Source organism: Anabrus simplex, chromosome 3, assembly GCF_040414725.1.
Source record: "Anabrus simplex isolate iqAnaSimp1 chromosome 3, ASM4041472v1, whole genome shotgun sequence".
Lineage (NCBI taxonomy): Eukaryota > Metazoa > Arthropoda > Insecta > Orthoptera > Tettigoniidae > Anabrus > Anabrus simplex.
The window spans coordinates 512739222-512761338 of record NC_090267.1 but is presented as its reverse complement, the minus strand read 5'-3'; the positions used below and the strand labels follow the sequence as shown (position 1 = coordinate 512761338).

Genomic DNA, 22117 nt, shown 5'->3' with positions numbered 1-22117 from the left:
GCAACCTCCTCCCGGCTCCCAGGGGCCTCCTCCGCCACCGCCACCCGGGAGGCCTTCCCAGGGGCCCGCTCCGCCACCCGCGGGAAATTTGAATTGGTAAACAAAGCCACGTGCTTTTTGACAGCCACGTGCTTTTTGACAGACAACAACGCATCGCTAACCTCAGTACTACCATCCTGACGGGCCTAAACCTTAATGCTACCAACTTAACCTCACTAGCGCGAGATTTGAATCGGAAAACATATCCACGTGCTTTTTGACAGCTGACATCCGCCATCTTTAATCAACAGAGCACAGTGCTGCCCTCTTTAGCTACTTACCTTTGAAATGTGGTGGCGGATAATTTGAAAAATGCTTTTTGACAGCAGCCATCTTTAATTCAGAGAGCACCGTGCTGCCCTCTTTAGCTAGATACCTTTGAAATGTGGTGGCAGGCAATTCCACGTGACAGCAGCCATCTTTAATCAAGAGAGGACCGTGCTGCCCTCTCTTGTTGAAATGTGGTGGCGGAAATTATACATGCTCTTGTTTGGAAACAAACTCACGCGCTTTTTTGACAGCCGTCATCCGCCATCTTTAATCAACAGATCACAGTGCTGCCCTCTTTAGTTGAAATGTGGTGGCGGCATATTCCACGTGCTCTTGTTTGGAAAAAAAAGCCATGTGCTTTTTTGACAGCTGTCATCCGCCATCTTTAATCCACAGAACACCGTGCTGCCCTCTTTATGGCTACTACCTTAAGCATGTAGTAGCGAGCAATTTGAAAAGTTGTGTTAGCTATCATCCACCATCTTTAATCAAGAGAGCACCGTGCTGCCATCTTTAGCTAGATACCTTTGAAATGTAGTGGCGGCAAATTGAAAAATTCAACGTGCTCTTATTTGGAAACAAACTCACGTGCTTTTTGACAGCTGTCACCCGCCATCTTACATCACAAACCTCAGTGCTGCGCTCTTTAGGTACATGCCTTTGAAATATAGTGGCGGATAATTTAAAAAGAAAAATTCTACAGCAGCCATCTCTCGACGCTAATTGCACAAGTTGGTGGCTATACATGACTCCTTAAGGGTGCTTACGCAAGATGGCTGCTATACATAGGTTCTTGTGAGACTCCCGTGGGATGCTTGCGCAAGATGGCAGTTACATGGCTCCTTATGAGACGCCTTATGGGTGCTTGCGCAAGATGTCGGTTGCTCTTATAAGACGGCTTAAGGGTGCTTGCACAAGATGGCTTGAGGCGCCCTAAGGATGCTTGCGCAAGATGGCGGTCGCAAGATGGCGGCTATACACGACTCCTTATGAGACGCCTTAAGGGCGCTTGTACAAGATTGCCGCTGCTCTTTTGAAGAAAGCTAGCTTAGAGGTTAACATGTCGTGCTAGTTCGATTCATTAAATTTGGGGCTTAAATGCAAAATGTTGAATATCTCGAAAACGGTGTATCGTAGAGCAAAACGGACAAATTTTTTCTGCCTAATACCTCGGTTCGCAGTAACAGAAACATGATAGCATAAGAAAACCATAGTCTAATGATGAGATCAACGGTTCTGGATTAAAGATTGCTGCTGTCAAAAAGCATTTTTCAAATTATCCGCCACCACAATTCAAAGGTAAGCAGCTAAAGAAGGCAACACTGTGCTCTGTTGATTAAAGATGGCGGATGTCAGCTGTCAAAAAGCACGTGGATTTGATTACCGATTCAAATCTCGCGCTAGTGAGGTTAAGTTGGTAGCATTAAGGTTTAGGCCCGTCAAGATGGTAGTACTGAGGTTAGCGATGCGTTGTTGTCTGTCAAAAAGCACGTGGCTGTCAAAAAGCACATGGCTGTCAAAAAGCACGTGGATTTGTTTACCAATTCAAATCTCGCGCTTGTGAGGTTAAGTTGGTACCACTAAGGTTTAGGCCCGTTAAGATGGCAGCAGTGAGGTTAGCGATGCGTTGTTGTCGATGACAGCTGTCAAAAAGCACGTGGCTTTGTTTACCAATTCAAATTTCCCGCGGGTTGCGGAGCGGGCCCCTGGGAAGGCCTCCCGGGTGGCGGTGGCAGAGGAGGCCCCTGGGGGGGCCCCTCGGGTGGCGGTGGTGGAGGAGGCCCCTGGGAGCCGTTAGGAGGTGGCGGCGGCCGAACTGTCCTATTATACTACTTGTAGTGGTGCCAACATGAATTACGACTGTCAAGTGCAACCTTGTGCCGACCCAACTAGAGAAGTTATTTGTATGTTGTTTGGTGCGCGCGAAGGAATCACAAATTTCTCTGTGAATATTTTGAAAAGGTTTCTACTGCCTACTAATGTTCTACAAGAAATGTCAACCGCGATTTTGAGAGATCCACCCCAAATAGTACAAAATTATCTGTATAGCTTAAAAAAGTAGGTTGAATGAATAGAATCCATCAAATGTAGCTGCTTTAAAATTAACAAATACTGACCCCTTTTAAAGAAATGACAGTGAAAATTAATTTAAAATATAGTCTTATTGCCCTTGTGGATTAATCAGTAGGTGGTTTCCCTGGTATCCTTAGTGGATTTTCTCTCTTTAGTTTACACAAATTTTTACAGTGCTTGTTTTCAACGACTATTTTAGCATATTAATGCCTATTTAGGCTCCCTGAAACAGTATTTCTAATGCCTGAATCTCAATTTACCGGTGAAAATCTGCATGACCAAAGGTGACAAAGTTTAGATGATTTCGAGCATGTAAGAAGGATTTCAGACAGATAGGTATCGTACAAAGTAAGATCAATATTAAGGATGAATTTAGACAAATGTTCAAAAGTTATCTGGGGTTAAAAGTGGAACCAGAGGCTAAAGGACAGTAGAGCGATGGCTTCAAGAGATACTCACAGGGTATAGCCGGTATTATGGAGTTCGCAGATGCCGAGGTGTCAGAACTGTGTCAACCAACATGAAGCTGGCGTATTGGAGTACCTTCAAATACCATTGGTAGTATTTTTACGGTTTAAAGTTTCGCAATATATCGTATCCAGTGTCATGGTAACAATGCTATAAACCATTATAGAGCCCTTTTTTTTTTTTTGTCAATACATCACTGTCGAGTTCCCAGACAAACAGTATATCTGTATACCAGAGAACCCGCAGCAATCGTTATAAATAGGTCAGATAACGTGTCGTACATATCTTCACTGTGATGTTGACTTTAGTCTTAGAGTTATTTTCTTTCTTTGTTAATCCGTTTATCGTCCAGGATGGAATTTTCCCTCGAACTCAGCGAGGGATCGCAAGGGCAATGTCCTTCAGCGTGAAACTGTGGGTCGGGGGTTACAACTGGGGAGGAGGACCAGTACCTCGCACAGATGATCTTACCTGCTATGCTGAACATGAGCCTTGTTGAGGGTGGGAAGATTGAAAAGAACAGACAAGGAAGGGGGAAGGAAGCGGAATAATAATAATAATAATAATAATAATAATAATAATAATAATAATAATAATAATAATAATAATAATAATAATAATAATAATACAACGATTCACAGTAACAGGAAGAGGCAAGGCTTCTAAGAACAAATGGATCACGTCAGTAAAGTCAGATATGGAACAACTAGATTTCCCACCGGGACAAACTCATGACCGACTACTGTTCCGTCGAGCCATCCGACACGGAGTTTTCCCAACGTCCCTTACAAGTAAGAAGACTACAGGAACTAAGTGGACAGCTGGCTCATAGTCAGCAAATGAAGGAGTATTGGAAGAAGAAGAAGAAAGCAACAACTTTACCCAAGAGTAGATACGAGCCCCGTGGTCCTCAGTAGGCCTAAACGACAAAGAAAGAAGAATACAACGGACTGGAGAAAGCTGCTGCTCTAAAATGGAGAGAGCTTATACACTAACTAAAAACTTCTACAACAAGAAATGCATCTCATGGAATGCCAAAATAAGGCATTAGGCTTACAACACTGCAAGAGAAACAGAACGCCTCTATGCCAGCGAGTGCCTCTCGATGAATAACAAGTTGGAGGTCCCAGAAAGAAGAATAATACGGAAAATCTTGTACCTAATCCAGACTGAAACCGGCTGGACTAGGAGCATCTTGTATAAGGTAAGATTGTATACACGCTTAAAGAAGGGCGGCCACCATGCGCTCGGTCTGGTTTTAGAAGAGAGACCCTGTACATTTCAGGGGGGTCTGATGATGTTGTTTTAAGAACGAGACATCTAATTCTGTTTTAACTGAGTTCAGCTCTAATTGTGCTACCATGTGCATGGGCCAATGGTCGAGTTTACAAATCCGGCAGTGCATTAAAATGTCTGCTTGTATTTGGCCAATGAGACGGTGAACCACACTTACCTTCCCGAGCCTTCTTGTCCGCGAGGATGCGTTGCATGCGTGACGACGGTATCTTCTGGAAAGCCTCGTCCGAAGGAGCCAGAATAGTGCAAGGCTGATGTGTCTGCCTTAATTTACTGACAAACCCAGACTGCTCGATGGCTTTCGCTAGTTCTGTGAAGCGTCCATCCTGAGAACAGCAATAAGATGCACATTATTTTCTCGACGGTTAGATATGTACAGTAAGGACAATATTTGAGAGAGGAGGTTTCTCACCTGCATGATGAGTTCTGCGAGGTCCCGTTCCACCGTAAAGGCGGGGTCGAGCACGGAATCCAAGATGTGCACCACCCCGTTGCTAGCTTCCTGGTCCTTGCGAACGATGCTTGCACAGTTCACTGTAGACATCTACAACAGAGCAGTATGGCCTGAAAATCTCCCCAGCCTTCATTGACCTCTTTCACTTCTACATCTTTCTACAACGAAATAATTAAGAACTGCTGCTAACGAATGTTTACAAAGTATTTCTCTAACATTCCAGCACAAGTCCATTCCTTTTATTTACAGTTCTGTTTACGTCACACCGACAGAGATAGGTCTTATCAATCAATCAATCAATCAATCAATCAATCAATCAATCAATCAATCAATCAATCAATCAATCAATCAATCAATCAATCAATCAATCAATCAATCAATCAATCAATCAATCACTCAATCAATCAATACTGATATCCATTTGGGGCAGTCACCCAGGTTCCCTATCTGTTGTTTTCCAAGCCTTTTCTTAAATGATCGCAAAGAAATTGGAAAATTATTGAACATCTCCCTTGGTAGGTTATTCCCATTATTCGTTGTCCTCCTGAATTTCAACTTTATCTTCGTATTGTGATCTTTCCTACCTTTAAAGACACCACTCAAACTTATTCATCTACTGATGTCCTCCCACGCCATCTCTCCTCTGACAGCTCAGAACATACCATTTAACCGAGCAGCTCGTCTCCTTCCTCCCAACTTTTCCCAGCCCAAACTTTGCAACATTTTTGTAACGCTACTCTTTTGTCGGAAATCACCCAGAACAAATCGAGCTGCTTTTCTTTGGATTTTTTTCCAGTTCTTTAATCAAGTAATCCTGTTGAGGGTCCCATACACTGGAACCATACTCTAGTTGGGGTCTCACCGGAGACTGTATGCCCTCTCCTTTACATCCTTCCTACAACCCCTAAACACCCTCATAACCATGTGCAGAGATCTGTATCTTTTATTTACAATCCCATTTATGTGATTTCCCCAATGGAAAGCTTTTCCTTATACTAACATCTAAGTACTTACAATGATTCCATAAGGAACATTTACTCCATCAACGCATTAATTGAAACTGGGAGGATTTTTCCTATTTGTGAAACTCTCCAACTAACATTTAACCGCGTTGATCAGGATACCATTGCCTACTTTCCATCTCACAATATTATCGAGGTCATTTTGCAGTTTCTCCTCATCTTGTAACTTATTTATTACTAGCTGATGTACCCGTGCTTCGCTACGGAATTCTAAATTTCATACAGAATTCTAGGTTAGGTAGTGTAAACGTTGTGAGCAAGATTGTATTAAGTTGCATAGCTGTTAACGTTGCCCTAGAAGCACGACGGGCAAGTCACCAAGGTCTTTTCTCATATCAAGACTGAGTTAGGGAATTTTCATTGTAATGGTAGGCCAGCTTGCCTACCGTCAGTCACAATCAGGTTGGGGAGTTTTCATTATAATGGCAGACACTCACTCTCCGCCTGCCTTTATAGATTCTCAGAAAGACTCTCGTAGTGGTTTTCCCAACTGAAATGAACATGGGTCAATACAATGACGTCAGTAGGAATGGCGCGATTAAAAGCAATGCCTTCATATGAAATACTCGATCAAATGGAAAACCACACATTTTTTCACTTTTAACGAACAGTACTATGCTGCCGAACTAACAGTCCAAAGCTACCGAGCTGGAATGACCAAGACGCAGACATCCGTGATCTGTGAACAATCTTCGTCCTTTTTTCGGCGGGGGGTGGGGGGTGTTCAAATAGTGGATAGTCCCAGGGCAAAAATTATGCCCGTTTACTTATCGGCTTCCTGGGAGTACCCGATGAGTCGGAAAATCTCAATTCACTACACTGGTGGGGGAAAGAACTATCTGACGTGGAGGCAATTTTTCCTCCAAGGCAGAAAAGATATCACATCTTCGCTGCTAATTTGGAATAAAATTAATGTAGATTTAATGAAAGTGAAGAGGAAGAAGCTTTTCCTTAAGAAACAGCTCTTTTCAAGGTTGGATTTTGAGTTATTTAGTGAATTCTGGTACTATAATTTGGAATAGGGCTAAATTGTAATTCCAGACCAGTTCATACTACTCCTACTCCTACTACTACTACTAACTGAGGCTCTGACTTAAGTGCGCACACTGCTCATTCAAAACAGTGCGTCAGAGTACGTACCGAATAGCTGGCATACTATGAACCAGTGTGTTACGTGCCGGCAGTATCAGAAAATGTATGGACCAGAGGATTGGCATGCTAAAGAAGAAAGTTATCTAACTCCTCAGCTATTTCCCGCCAATATTCAGTTATGCTGTTATACTCAATACGCAGCAGTAATCCCATCTATCGGAGTTGAATGTCAGCATAAGAGACAAAGAACATTACAACAAACAACGGTCAGTGTAATGTTATTGTTGATCTATGTTACGCGCTTTCGATATTGTAGGCCTTCACATTATTGTCTTCCGGTTCTGAAATACCACTCTTATCATAGTCGGTACGGTAAAACCGAATAAAACATAAATGATCGGAAATTATATTATCTATAACTTTTGTTATGTAGTACTTTTCCATAGGACCAAGAACATAGGTATTAAAAAATAAAATTTTAGGTGCCTTCCCATTTCACCCAGGGTTAATAACATTGTTTATATCTTAAACTGTACTTTCTTATTCTCCGACTCTATATACCGATTTTCAATAAATTCTGTTTACCCATTTTCTCGGGGCTCGGCGTTGATATGGCCTTAGCAACAAAAGTCCAAATTTATGAATATTTCTGTTATCATAGCCGGTACGGTAAAAGTGCATAAGACGTAAATGATCAGAAATATAAAATAGTTATGTAGTATTTATCGATATGACCTCTAATAACATAAATATTTGAAAATTGAATTTTAGGCCTTCCCCTAAACTACCATTTCACTCAGCGTAAATAAAATAATTTATAGCCTAGATTGTAGCGGCTCACCCCCCGACTCTACATACCGATTTTTATTAAATTCTCTTCAGCCGTTTTCTCGTGATGCGTGTACATACACACATACATACAGACAGACAGACAGACAGACAGACAGACAGAAATTACGGAAAAGTAAAAACTGCATTTTCTTGTTACCGGGGACATGATCGATACAGAAATACCATTCTTTTCAAATTCTGAGCAATGTACAGGCAAAACTCTTATTTTAAATATATAGATTCTATGCAGAATAACATCATCTGCAAAAAGCCTGATCTGTGATTTCACTTCTTTAGTCATATCATTTATATAATCCGACTCGTTGGCTGAATGCTCAGCGTACCGGACTTCGGTTCAGAGGGTCCGGGGTTCGATTCACGGGCGTGTCGGGGATCATAACCATCATAGGTTAATTCCAATGGCCCGGGGGCTGGGTGTTTGTGCTGTCACCAACATCCCTGCCACTCACACACCACACATAAGACTATCCTCCACCACAATAACACGCAGTTACCTACACATGGCAGATACCGCCCACCCTCATCGGAGGGTCTGCCTTAGAAGGGCTAAACTCGGCTAGAAATAGCGACACGACATTATTATTTATATATTTATATAAGAAAACATAAAGGCCCAGTAACACTACCTTGAAGAATTTCCCTCTAAATTATTACAGGGTCAGATAAAGCTTCGCCTACTCTAATTCTCTGAGTTCTGTTTTCTAGAAATATAGCCACCCATTCAGTCGCTCTTTTGTCTAGTCCAATTGCCATACTAATGGCGACGATGGGATAAGTAAGGGCTAGGAGTGGGAAGGAAGTGGCTGTGGCCTTAATTAAGGTACAGCCTCAGTATTTGTCTGGTGTGAAAATGGGAAACCACGGAAAACCATCTCAGAGCTTTCGACGGTGAGATTCGAATGTACAGTACTATCTCCCGAATACAAACTCACAGCTGCGTGACTCAAACAGCTCGATAAGTCTGTTACTACTTGGTGATCTACAAACCCTCCATTCAACAAGCAAGACTCCAGCATTTACATGTACAGCTTCACCTGTTCGTTGAAATCATCTCCTGCTGGTTCGCTTGACAGGACATATTTCCTAAACATGGGCAGCACCGTACGTCACATATTACTGAACGTCATATATTTTTAAACGTCCCAAATAAATTGGCACACACAATGAAAAATATCTCTTATTTCAGGGTGCAAAGTAATTTAAAATTCATCACCAATATTATGCCCTAATAATTGGAAACACTGAGTGATCATATTCACTTCTCGGTACGTTATTCACCCGATCAAGCCACAACTCGTTTATCCAAATCTACGCATTTGTTGCTTTCTTTTCGTCGGTGAACATTCGCTTTCTGACCACCTTCATTTTCAGTGGATATGCTGATGGGTTCCTCTAACTACACATCTGCATGAAATAGAATTTCTCCATTTTCTTTGTTTGTAAATAAGTTTCTTTACTTAGACAACAGAGAATTTGTTCCATAACTGATTTATAGAATAACTAGCTGTAGAACCCGTCGTGGACGAGACATGTGAAGTCACTTTCCGCCAGTTTTACTCGCGACGCAGCAGTGGGGTATATTCCGGCTTCCCGCGCATTTGGTGATCAACGTGACGTCACTGGCAAGATACGGTGACCTCTGAACGCGCTACTCGCTTTGAAGTCTTGGTTGTGTTGACTTTATGGATGATAAATAGTGACGTCTGTGTTCTAAAATCTATTTTACTGAAGTAAACACTTCGTTTCTCATTTAACAGGCGATTGGTTTATTCAGTGTTTTAAGTATTTATTAAGTAAACTGAGTAAATATAGAACTAACTTTGCCGTTGCTCTGTGTAATCCTATTGGTTTGCCGACTGTGACTACTGTGACAAAGACTCTAATAGAAGATCTACTAAGGCATAAGAAAGTGACCTTTGAATCGTACACCATATATGAGAGGTGCACCTGAACGGTACTGAACGTGCTCGTCAGAATGTCTGAATGGCTGCACAGTGTTTTCACGCCGCACTGCACAAGCAATTAAATATATTGTAGTCAAATATGAGGGGAATATTATTGAACTAATAAATGGTGTATTTGATGTTTTGAACTGAAGGGTTCCTAACGACGAAAAAGCTCCCATTAGAAGAGGTTATGGCTTGAACCATCAAAGTCAAGAAAACGCTTTAAGAAGATTTTTTTTACTTTTGCTCGAGTATGTGGCTGGGGAAAAATAGCAATCTCCTTCCATTCCGGAAAGGGTTTTTAATATCCATAAACTCACTTGTTGGACTCTTTGGAGATGCGAAAAGCATTGGGGCAAAGTGCATTTTGACTTCTAGACTGAATCAAGACTGTCTCGAAAATTATTTTTCTAGACTTCGAGGTCTCGGTATGTTTTATAACATAATGCGCCTCTTAACAATAACTGGAAACGCGAACGACATATCTCATGGAGCCTCTGTTGCTGAGCACAGAAGTAAACCTTCTATATTTTCTGACCCTCTGACACCTGGCGATGAAAACAAGAATTCCAGAATTCCCATTCCAGCAAAGTTTGCATCAAAGTGACTGACAACCCGTCCAATGGTTGAAGTATTCATGGAAGTGAATAAAACTTGCTGACCTGAGTAATTTAACGATTCCCAATGAAGATGTAAGAGATGATGCAGTTTACGTCTCCTACAAGTGTAAAAGCATTGACAGTCCGCTGGGAATACAAACGGATATATGTCATGTTGAACAGACTGGATCACTATCCTGAGTGGAGTTTGCTTCGTTCCACGGGAGTGCTACTAACTTCAGCTATACACTGGAAATTTCGATATAAAATTCATCGCCTTATATGTGAGGACAAGGACTTTCATTCGCATCAGACATTTGAACAAATGGGAAGCGATGAAGAAGAAAGAACACAGTGAAGAAGAACCTACTCTGGGTCATGGATTACATTAAGCTTTAGCCGGTGACAATCACGCTAGGATATTTGAAATATACCGTGTAAATACAGCCCGCTAAGCGCCACGAAGACGTGACAGCCTGCGGATAGTGGAATAAGGACATCCACATCCGTCTTGTCTTATATGATGAAGAAGATAACTGTTAAAATAATTTTAAGAAAAAGGTATTCATAGTGACATGATTATTAATTTTAAAAACATGCCATTTAAGGCTTACGAGGCTGGCACAAACATTATGCGCTATAATTTCCCCTACGATATATATTTTCTATTTTTCTCTTTCTTCTTCTTGTCGTTTGGGCCTACTGAGGACCACGGGGCTCGTTTCGACTCCTTGTATCGAAATTATGTTTTTTCTTCGCCCACAAAGCTATCATCTTCTGGCTGGGTGCTTGTTTCCTTTCCGCGGTCCACTTCGGTCGAGAGGTGCCTGTACTCTGTCTGCTGGTGAGAGACTCTGGAAAGACACCTTGAAAAGTCAACTGCCGCAATAATACACGATCCTGTATGGTTTGTTCTGAAATCCCCAGATGTTTTAGGTTGGACTTCACTGTGGTGATCCATTTATTTTTGGACGCTTTCCCCTCTGCCTGTAGTGGTAAAGATCTTGCTGGTAAGTCTGTAAGTACTCAAGCGAGTCAAATGCCCATAGAAGGTCAATCGCCTCTTCCTCACGGATGTAACTATGCCTTCTTGATGGTCATAGATCTCATTGTTGTGCCTTATCCTGTAACTAACATCCCCTTCTCTTATTGGTCCTAAAATCCTCCTTAGTATTTTTCCTTCCTTGAGCACTAGCTTCCTCAGTGGACTTTTTTGTTCATCAGAAGACACTCAGAGGCGTACAGTACGGACGGTCTTACTACTGAATTGTAATGTTGGAGTTTAAGGTTCTTACAGGTATGGTAGATCCTTTCCAACTGGTGTATATTGTTAATGTCTCATTCTCGGTTGCTGAAATCCACTCCCAAGGTACTTTACTACAGGAACCTTACGAATGGTGGTGTTTTCCAATGGCATAGTAGGTGCGACTCCCTTTATGTTAGTCATGAACTCAGTTTTCTTGATATTCACCCTCAAGCCGGTTTTAGTTGCTATGGTATAGAGGCTCTGTAGCTGGTGAGTAGCTTTTTCTATGTTGTTGGCTAATAAGGTAAGGTCGTCGGCAAAGGCCAGGCAAGGTACACTAAGATTATCTTTCTTGTAGCCAATTTTCAGTCCACTTCCTGGAGGTAATGTGGCAGTTCATTCCATGATAATCTTCTCTAGAATGCAATTAAAGAGAATGCAAGAAATTCCATCACCTTGTGTAACTCCCGTTTGGATAGAGAAACTCTCTGAGAGCTCACCTCTAAACTTTACTTTGGTGGTGGTGTTCTTCAGCGTAGCCTGGATTAGTCTGGTGGTCTTCTCATCCAGGCCTAATTCCCATAAGGTGGAGAAGACGGTCTGCCTATCTATTGAATCATATGCCTTCTGGAAGTCCACTAGTATGACTACCCATTGGCGTCCGCCACGATTCTTGTACCTCAGGATTGTCTTGAGGTTCTGTATCTACTCTGTGAAAGATCTGTTTGGGCGAAAACCGGCCTGATATTCACCTAATTGGGAATCCAGTTGACTGACCACTCTGGTTTGCAGTGCTTTAGAAAAGATCTTGTACGTAACCGATATGAGAGAGATGCCTCTGTAGTTGTCGAAGTCTATCTTATTACCTTTCTTGTGTAGAAGATGGATCACCGCTGAGGTCCATTCCTCAGGTAAGGTCTCCGTTGCCCAGATATCCTCTATGATCTGATGAATGCTTTGTATGGATTGTTCGTCAGCATGTTTCCACATCTCCGCTACTATACCGTCTTCACCTGAGGCCTTGTTGTTCTTTAGGCTCTTGATAATCTCCCTTATTTCTTCAATGGTTGGCGGTGTGGAGTCTCAGTTTCTGGAAAGAGGCTTAGAGAATGCGAGTCTCTCTTTAGGTTCCTCTGCATTGAGGAGCTGTTTGAAATACCCTGCAAGTGTATTGGTACAATCCTTGTTGTTGAACTGAAGCTTCCCACCAGGCACACGAAGATGAAGGGTGGGAGCTGTGTACTTCGTTGTCTGTTTTCTGAGTTCCCTGTAGAAATCTCTTGAGTTGTGCCTCTTCAAGTCCTATTCCGCCTGTTGTATTAGAGCCTTGTTATGGTTCCTCTTAGCCTGTCGTACTATATTGGCAGTTATTTTCCTTTGAGTAAGGAAGGCCTGGTAATTAGCCTCATTTCTGCATTGGTTCCACGTGACCCAGGCTCTGCGTCTATCTTCTATAGCATGATCACATGTAGTGGTCCACCATGGATGTTTTACTTTGTTGGATGAGGCAGGCATGGTCTTCTGAACAGCGTCCAGTAGAGCTTTTTGTAGGTTGGGCCACCCTTGCTTCTGTGTGTTTTCTTTCAGAGTGACTTTGAAATCACAGTCTTCATCACTCAGTCGGGGGATGTTGAACTTCGGTATTTTAGCCTTTCTGCCGACTTTCGGTGGCCTCCTCAGTGGTTGTAGGGTGGTTTTTACCAGAGATTGGTCCGAGTCTAAGTTAGCACCTCTAAGCACCTTGACATTCTGAATTTCATTGTGATGCTGTTTGTCCATGGCCACATGGTCTATCTGGAATTCACCTAGTAGTGGATTTGGGCTCTTCCACGTCTTCGTCTTCCTAGGCAGGTGTTTGAAGGCAGTTGATATTAGGACAAGACCATAATTGTCACAAAGGTCTATAAGACGTTCTCCGTTCTTATTTGTTCTCTTATGGGCTGGGTAGAGGCCCACTATCCTGCGATATTTTTTCTGCTTTCCTACCTGTGCATTGAAATCGCCCATCAGTATGGTGGTATGATGCTGTGGGATCTTGTAAATGGTTTCTTCTAGAATGCTCCAATATTGTTCAACTGCTTCCAAGTTATTTCTGTTTGTGTCGTTTGGGGGTGCATGGAAGTTCATTAAGGTATATGCCCTATTGTGGAACCTCAAATATATTGAGGAGGTCCTACCATGAGGTGAAGTGATGTGATCAATCATGCTATGATGAACAGCAAAGCCAGTGCCAAGATGTGGGACTGTCTTCATCACCCTGATGCCTGGTTTCCCCTTGTATATTCTGGATTCTTGGGATTCAAATGCATCTTCGTCCGTGAATCGTGTTTCTTGTAGTGCTGCAATCTTGATATATTTGTTCAGCACGTCTAGAGTCTGTTTAAGTGTACCAGTCCTTAGCAACGAGTTGATGTTCACTGTAGCTAAGTAGGTGATATTTCTCTTTCTTTTCTGCTGTTGTTTGCATGGTGGAGTACATGAATATGCAGGCTCCCCAGAATCCGATGACCTGCATGCCCCATTACAAGTGTGGGTGGATTTGTTACCACCTGGGGTATTCTTTGTATTAATGTTTCCTTTCACGTTGAGTCCAACGAGTATGTAGATGAGGCCACCCTAGCGGGTGACGGTTTGTCTACTCAAGGTTGTTAGCCCTGAGGTGAAAAAATGAAGGGACCCGACACCTCGAAAATTGAAGGTATCTGCCAAAGAAAGCCAAGGGCCACGAAGGGCATGAACATGAAAGACTCCCTAGCCCTCAGAAACCGAATAGCGTCGGGGTCGGAAAAGAACAAGAGTTGACGAAGGAAGGTCGGATAGGACAGATGAAAGTGAGAAGCCTGGCACAAGTAAGTGCGAGCAATGCCAGGACTCAGCTAAGGGCCCCGTGGTCGCCAATCCACGCACAAAATTTCAGAGCCCCTGAGGCCCCTTTTAGTCGCCTTTACTACAGGCAGGGGATACCGTGGGTGTTATTCTACCGCCCCCATCCACAGGAGGTATTTTTCTCTTTATTAAACATATTCAAGATTGAAAATACGTTCCAAGTCATGGCCTACCTATTGAATATTCTAAGTTCCTTGATCCCATCTATCGAAGATGAGCGGCAGCAGAAGAGAAAAATCACACCACAACAATGGTGAAAGTAATGTTATTGTTGATTAGTTTTATGAGCTTTCGATATTGTAGTCCTTCACGTTTAGTTTTCTTCCAAATCTGGAATCAATCACTACTGATCTGCATTTAGGGCAGTCGCCCAGGTGGACTATTCCCTATCTGTTGTTTTCCTAGCCTTTTCTTAAATGATCGCAAAGAAATTGGAAAATTATTGAAAATCTCCCTTGGTAAGTTATTCCCATCCCTAACTCCCCTTCCTATAAACAAATATTTGCCCCAATTCGTCCTCTTGAATTCCAACTTTAACTTCATATTGTGATCTTTCCTACTTTTAAAGACACCACTCAAACTTACTCGTCTACTGATATCCTCCCACGCCCTGTCTCCACCGACAGCTCGGAACATACCACTTAATCGAGCAGCTCAGTAGTATAATAGGACAGTTCGGGCGCCACCGCCACCGCAGGCTCCCAGAGGCCTCCTCCACCACCACCACAGCCAGAGGCCTCCCAGAGGTCTCCTCCACCACCCGCGGGAAATTTGAATTCATAAACAAATCCACGTGCTTTTTGACAGCTATCATCGACAACAACGCATCGCTAACCTCAGTACTGCCATCTTGACGGGCCTAAACCTCAGTAGTACCAATTTAACCTAACTAGCGCGAGATTAGAATCGGTAAACAAATCCACGTGCTCCTTTGACAGCTGTCATCCGCCATCTTTAATCTATAGAGCACAGTGGTGCTCTCTTTAGCTACTTACCTTTGAAATGTGGTGGCGGATAATCTGAAAAATGCTTTTTGACAGCAGCCATCTTAAATCTAGAGAGCACCGTGCTGCCCTCTTTAGCTAGATACCTTTGAAATGTAGTGGCAGGCAATTCCACATGACAGCAGCCATCTTTAAGCAAGCGAGCACCGTGCTGCCCTCTATGTGGTGGCGGCAATTTGAAAAATTCTACATGCTCTTGTTTGGAAACAAACTCACGCGCTTTTTTGACAGCCGTCATCCGCCATCTTTAATCAACAGAGCACAGTGCTGCCCTCTTTAGCTAGATACCTTTGAAATGTGGTGGCAGACAATTCCACGTGCTCTTGTTTGGAAACAAAGCCATGTGCTTTTTTGACAGCTGACATCCGCCATCTTTAATCTATAGAGCACAGTGCTGCCCTCTGTAGCTACTTACCTTTGAAATGTGGTACGTCACAGCAGTCATCCGCAGTGCTGCCATCTTAACGGGCCTAAACCTTAGTGCTACCAACTTAACCTTACTAGCGCGAGATTTGAATCGGTAAACAAATCTACGTGCTTTTTTGACAGCAGTCATCCACCATCTTTAATCCATAGAGCACAGTGGTGCCCTCTTTAGCTACTTACCTTTGAAATGTGGTGGCGGATAATTGGAAAAATGCTTTTTGATAGCAGCCATCTTTAATCCAGAGAGCACCGTGCAGCCCTCTTTAGCTAGATACCTGTGGTGGCAGACAATTCTACGTGACAGCAGCCATCTTTGAGCACAGTGCTGCCCTCTTTGTGGTGGCGGCAAATTCTACGTGCTTTACAAACTCACGTGCTTTTTTCTGACAGCTGTCATCCGCCATCTTGCATCACAAACCTCAGTGCTGCGCTCTTTAGCTAGTTACATTTGAAATGTGGTGGCGGAAAATTCCACGTGCTCTTGTTTGGAAACAAAGCCACGTGCTTTTTGACAGCTGTCATCCACCATCATTAATAAATAGAGCACTGTGCTGCTATCATGTGGGCAATTTCGTCAGCTGTCATCCGCCATCTTTAATCTACAGAGCACCGTGCTGCCCTCTATGTAGTAGCGGGAAATTTGAAAAGTTCTGTTAGCTGTCATCCGCCATCTTTAATCAAGAGAGCAGCGTGCTGCCATCTTTAGGTAGATACCTTTGAAATGTGGTGGCGGCAATTTGAAAAATTCTATGTGCTCTTGTTTAGTAAACAAAGCCACGTGCTTTTTGACAGCTGTCATCCACCATCTTTAATCAATAGAGCACTGTGCTGCTATCATGCGGGCAATTTCGTCAGCTGTCATCCGCCATCTTTAAACAAGAGAGCACCGTGCTGCCATCTTTAGCTAGATACCTTTCAAATGTGGTGGCGGCAAATTCAAAAATTCCACGTGCTCTTGTTTAGTAAACAAACTCACGCGCTTTTTGTCAGCTGTTTTCCGCCATCTTTAATTTATAGAGCTCAGTGCTACACTCTTTAGGTACATACCTTTGAAATATGGTGGCGGATAATTTAAAAAGAAAAATTCTACATCGGCCATCTCTCGACGCTAATTGCACAAGATGGTGGCTATACATGACTCCTTAAAGGTGCTTATACCAGATGGCCGCTATACATAGGTTCTTATGAGATACCCTTGGGATGCTTGCGCAAGACGGCGGTTATACAAGGCTCCTTATGAGACGCCCTAGAGATGCTTGCGCAAGATGGCGGTTGCTCTTATGAGGCGGCTTAAGGGTCCTTGCACAAGATGGCTAGAGATGCCCTAAGGATGCTTGCGCAAGATGGCGGACGCAAGATGGCGGCTATACACGACTCCTTATGAGACGCCTTAAGGGTGCTTGCGCAAGATGGCTGCTGCTCTTATGAAGAAAGCTAGCTTAGAGGCGAACGTGTCGTGCTAGTTCGGTTTATTAAATTTTGGGCTTAAATGCAAAATGTTAAATATCTCGAAAACGGTGCATCGTAGAGCAAAACGGACAAAATTTTTCTACCCAATACCTCGGTTCGCAGTATGAGGAACATCATAGCATAAGAAAAACACAGTCTAGTGATGAGATCAACGGTTCGGTTCTAACTTAGGCCCTTTGGCATTAGCTCTGTTTCAGCTTGTAATGAAGCAAGTCTTCGTAACATGATCAGGTCTAGCTATGGTAGAGAGTATAACGTACCGTGCAGGTTCGATTCATTACATTTGGGGCTTAAATGCAAAATGTTAAATATCTCGAAAACGGACAAAATTTTTCCACCTGATACCTAGGTTTGCAGTATCAGGAACATGATAGCATAAGAAAAACATAGTCTAATGATGAGATCGACGGTTCGATTCCTACTTAGGCCCTTTGGCATTGGCAGCTATCTATTTCTACAAGATGGCGGCTATACATAGCTTCTTATGAGACAGCTTAAGAGCGCTTGCACAAGATGACTGCTGCTCTTATGAGACGCCCTAGGGTTGCTTGCGGGAGGTAGCAGCGACGAGACGATGACTATACACAGCTGCTTATGATACCGCCTAGAGGTGCTTACACAAGATGGTGGCTGCTGTGATGCTCTTGTTTGGAAACAAAGCCACGTGCTTTTTGACAGACAACAACGCATCGCTAACCTCAGTACTACCATCCTGACGGGCCTAAACCTTAATGCTACCAACTTAACCTCACTAGCGCGAGATTTGAATCGGAAAACATATCCACGTGCTTTTTGACAGCTGTCATCCGCCATCTTTAATCTACAGAGCACCGTGCTGCCCTGCTGCCGTGCAGCACTAAACCTCATACCTTTGAAATGTGGTGGCGGGTAATTTGAAAAATTCGACGTGCTTTTTCTTCACAGCGGCTATCTTTGGACAATAGCGGCTATACATAAGCTGTTAAGGCCTCCTCTTATGTCAAGGCATAGCTCTATCGAACAAGTTTAAACCTGCATCGGAATAGCTAGAGTAAGCACGTGCTGCAGTGATGACGTCATTAAGCATGTTTAGACTTGCAAGTCACAGAAGAAACGTAAGAAGGCTGGAATCGAAAACTGTGCTCTATACCGTTAACTTTATCATGTGATCGGAACATTGATTGAAGTGTTTAGAACACTAAATAAGTAGAACCGAACACTGTACTCGATACAACATGTGTTTAGAACATGCCAGGGGATACCTTTGTTCTAAGAAGATTAGTTTAACGCACATTCCTTGTAGGGCTAATATGCTAAGGGGCTAATGGGCAAAAGGGCTAATGGGCAAAAGGGCTAAAGGGCTAATGGGCTAAAGGGCTAAAGGAGCAACAACCTCATCGATCGCTATCAGCAAGAACGCTTATACTTTGTTAAGTGTAGAAAATTAATCTTTATTTGTAAATGGTTTCATGTTCAGAACAAGGAATGGAACCTAGGGGTTACGTTTTACCTAATAAAATCCCCGAGGTGCGATGAGTTACGTTTTTCGAACTAGTGTTTGGAACACTGAACTTTTCAAGATGATAGCAGAGAGTTTAGCAATGTTCTGTTGTTGGATTATAAATTCCGCGCTACAACATGCATAAGGTGGCAGCCTTGAGGTTTACTGCCGTAAAGATGCCAAGAGTGAGGTTAAAAATGTTCCGTTGTTGGACTTTAAATTCCGCGCTATAACGTGCATAAGGTGGCAGCCTTGAGGTTTACCGCCGTAAAGATGGCAGCAGTGAGGTTAGCGACGCTCTATTGTCCTTCAAAGTAAGGTTAGCGTTCGTCAAGAAGACAGCTGTCAAAAAAGCACGTGGCTATGTTTACCAAACAAGAGCACGTGGCTGTGACGTCACGGTCACGTAATCAATCCTTAGCTCGACGTCGTTAAGAGCAGTATTGGGATTAGCTATGTTCATAAAACTTGGGAACAGAGCAGCAGTATCAATTGCCATGTTTCAAAGCGTGTACACATCACCTATCTATTTTACATGCATCGACCATCGTACTAAACTTCATCCGCTAGATCGTGCTGCTATCTTAGCATAAGCTATACACATAAAATTAAAGTACAATGAATAGCCATGTTTCAAAGCGTGTACACATCACCTATCGATTTTGCATGCATCGACTCTCGTACTAAACTTCTTCCGCTAGATTGTGCTGCTATCTTAGCATGACCTTAAGGTACAAAGAATAGCCATGTTTCAAAGCGAGTACACATTACCTATCGACTTTGCATGCAACAAATATCGTACTAAACTTCTTCCGCTAGGTTGTGCTGCTATCTTAGCATAACTCATACATATGAACTTAAAGTACAAAGAATAGCCATGTTTCAAAGCGTGTACAGATTACTTATTGATTTTGCATTCATCGAATCCCGTACTGAACTTCTTCCGCTAGATTGTGCTGGTATCTTAGCATAACTTATACCCATGAAGTTAAAGTACAAAGAATAGCCATGTTTCAAAGCGTGTACACATCAACTATCGAATTTGCATGTATCGACTCTCGTACTAAACTTCTGCAGGTAGATTGTGCTGCTATCTTAGCATAACTAAAACGCATGAACTTAAAGTACAAAGAATAGCTATGTCTCAAAGCGTGTACACATCTATCGATTTTGCAAGCATCGACTCTCGAACTAAACTTCTTCCGCTAGATTGTGCTGCTATCTTAGCATAACCTATACGCATGACCTTAAGGTACAGAGAATAGCCATGTCTCAAAGCGTGTACACATTACCTATCGACTTTGCATGCAACAAATATCGTACTAAACTTCTTCCGCTAGGTTGCGCTTTATCTTAGCATAACTTATACACATGAACTTAAAGTACAAAGAATAGCCATGTTTCAAAGCGTGTATACATTACTTATTGATTTTGCATTCATCGAATCTCGTACTGAACTTCTTCCGCTAAATTGTGCTGGTATCTTAGCATAACTTATACACATGAACTTAAAAGTACAAAGAATAGCCATGTTTCAAAGCATGTACACATTACCTATCGATTTTGCATGCATTGACTCTCGTACTAAACTCCTTCCGCTAGATTGTGCTGCTATCTTAGCATAACCTATACGCATGACATTAAAGTAACAATAATAGCCATGTTTCAAAGTGTGTACACATCACCTATCGATTTTGCATGCAACAAATATCGTACTAAACTTCTTCCGCTAGATTGTGCTGCTATCTTAGCATAACTTATACACATGAACTTAAAGTACGAAGAATAGCCATATTTCAAAGTGTGTACACATTACTTATTGATTTTGCATGCATCAAATATCGTACTAAATTTCTTCCGCTAGCTTGTGCTGCTATCTTAGCATAACCTATACCCATGAACTTAAAGTACAATGAATAGTCATGTTTCAAAGCGTGTACACATCAACTACCGATTTTGCATGTATCGACTCTCGTAGAAAACTTCTTCAGGTGGATTGTGCTGCTATTTTAGCATAACTAAGACGCATGAACTTAAAGTACAAAGAATGGCTATGTTTCAAAGCGTCTACACATCACCTATCGATTTTGCATTCATCGACTCTCGTACTAAACTTCTTACGCTAGACTGTGCTGCTATCTTAGCCTAACCTATACGCATGAACTTAAAGTACGAAGAATAACCATGTTTTAAAGCGTGCACACGTCACCTATCGATTTTGCTTTCATCAAATATCGTACTAAACTTCTTGCGCGAGATGTGCTGCTATCTTAGCATAACCTGTACGCATGAACTTAAAGTACAAAGAATAGACTTGTTTCAAAGCGTGTACACATTACCTGATGATTTTGCACGAAACGAATATCATACTAAACTTTTTCCACTAGATTGTGCTAAAATCGTGTAAGTGTGCTGCTATCTTCGCATAACCTATCGATTTTACATGCATCGACTATCGTACTAGACTTCTTCCGCTAGAACATGTAGCAATCGCTTTTGTGTATCCCTAACCCATGTGCACGAACTTAAACACAAACAAGAGCTATGATCTAATGCGTGTACACATCACCTATCGATAATGTATGTATCGAATATCTTACTAAACTTCTCCTGCCAGAGCGTACGACTACCGCTTGTGTGTGCACGAACTTAAAGCATAAATAATAGCAATGTATAAAAATCTTGTAAACAAAGCAGCAGCATTAAGTATAGCCATGTTTAAATGCGTGTACACTTCATGTATCCATGATGCACGCAGTACTAAACTTATTCCATTAGAATGTACAAAGTTCGCATGTGTTTGTGCTGCTATCTTAGCATAGCCTATGTGCATGAACTTCAAGCATAAAGAATAGTTATGTGTAAAAAATCTTGTGAACATAGCAGAATGTTTACTACGTAGGTGTAGACATTGAACTTTGCATGCTGAGGCAGCATACTACGTGACCGTGACGTCACGACCACGTGCTCTGGTTTGGTAAACATAGCCACGTGCGTTTTTGACAGCTGTCTTCTTGACGAACCCTAACCTCACTTTGAAGGACAATAGAACGTCGCGAACGTCACTGCTGCCATCTTTACGGCGGTAAACCTCAAGGCTGTCACCTTATGCATATTATAGCGCGGAATTTAAAATCCAACAACGGAACATTGTTAACCTCACTCTTGGCATCTTTACGGCAGTAAACCTCAAAGCTGCCACCTTATGCATGTTGTAGCGCGGAATTTATAATCCAACAACAGAACATTGCTAAACTCTCTGCTATCATGTTGAAAAGTTCAGTGTTCCAAACACTAGTTCGAAAAACGTAACTCATCGCACCTCGGGGATTTTATTAGGAAAGACGTAACCCCTAGGTTCCATTCCTTGTTCTGAACATGAAACCATTTACAAATAAAGATTAATTTTCTACACTTAACAAAGTACAACCGTTCTTGCTGATAGCGATCGATGAGGTTGTTGCTCCTTTAGCCCTTTAGCCTTTTAGCCCATT

The 22117-nt window shown here is 42.3% G+C and overlaps 1 protein-coding gene across 1 annotated transcript in view; it reads right to left on the bottom strand.

Moving 5' to 3' along the window:
- Positions 1 to 22117, bottom strand: part of LOC136866594 (transforming growth factor-beta-induced protein ig-h3) — a 370348-nt gene that overhangs the window by 75140 nt on the left and 273091 nt on the right. The window contains exons 6-7 of the mRNA XM_067143703.2: positions 4559 to 4690; positions 4304 to 4472 (exon numbers count right to left, since the gene is read on the bottom strand). Coding sequence (XP_066999804.1) covers positions 4304 to 4472; positions 4559 to 4690 — 301 coding nt within the window. The remainder of the gene's footprint in view (positions 1 to 4303; positions 4473 to 4558; positions 4691 to 22117) is intronic.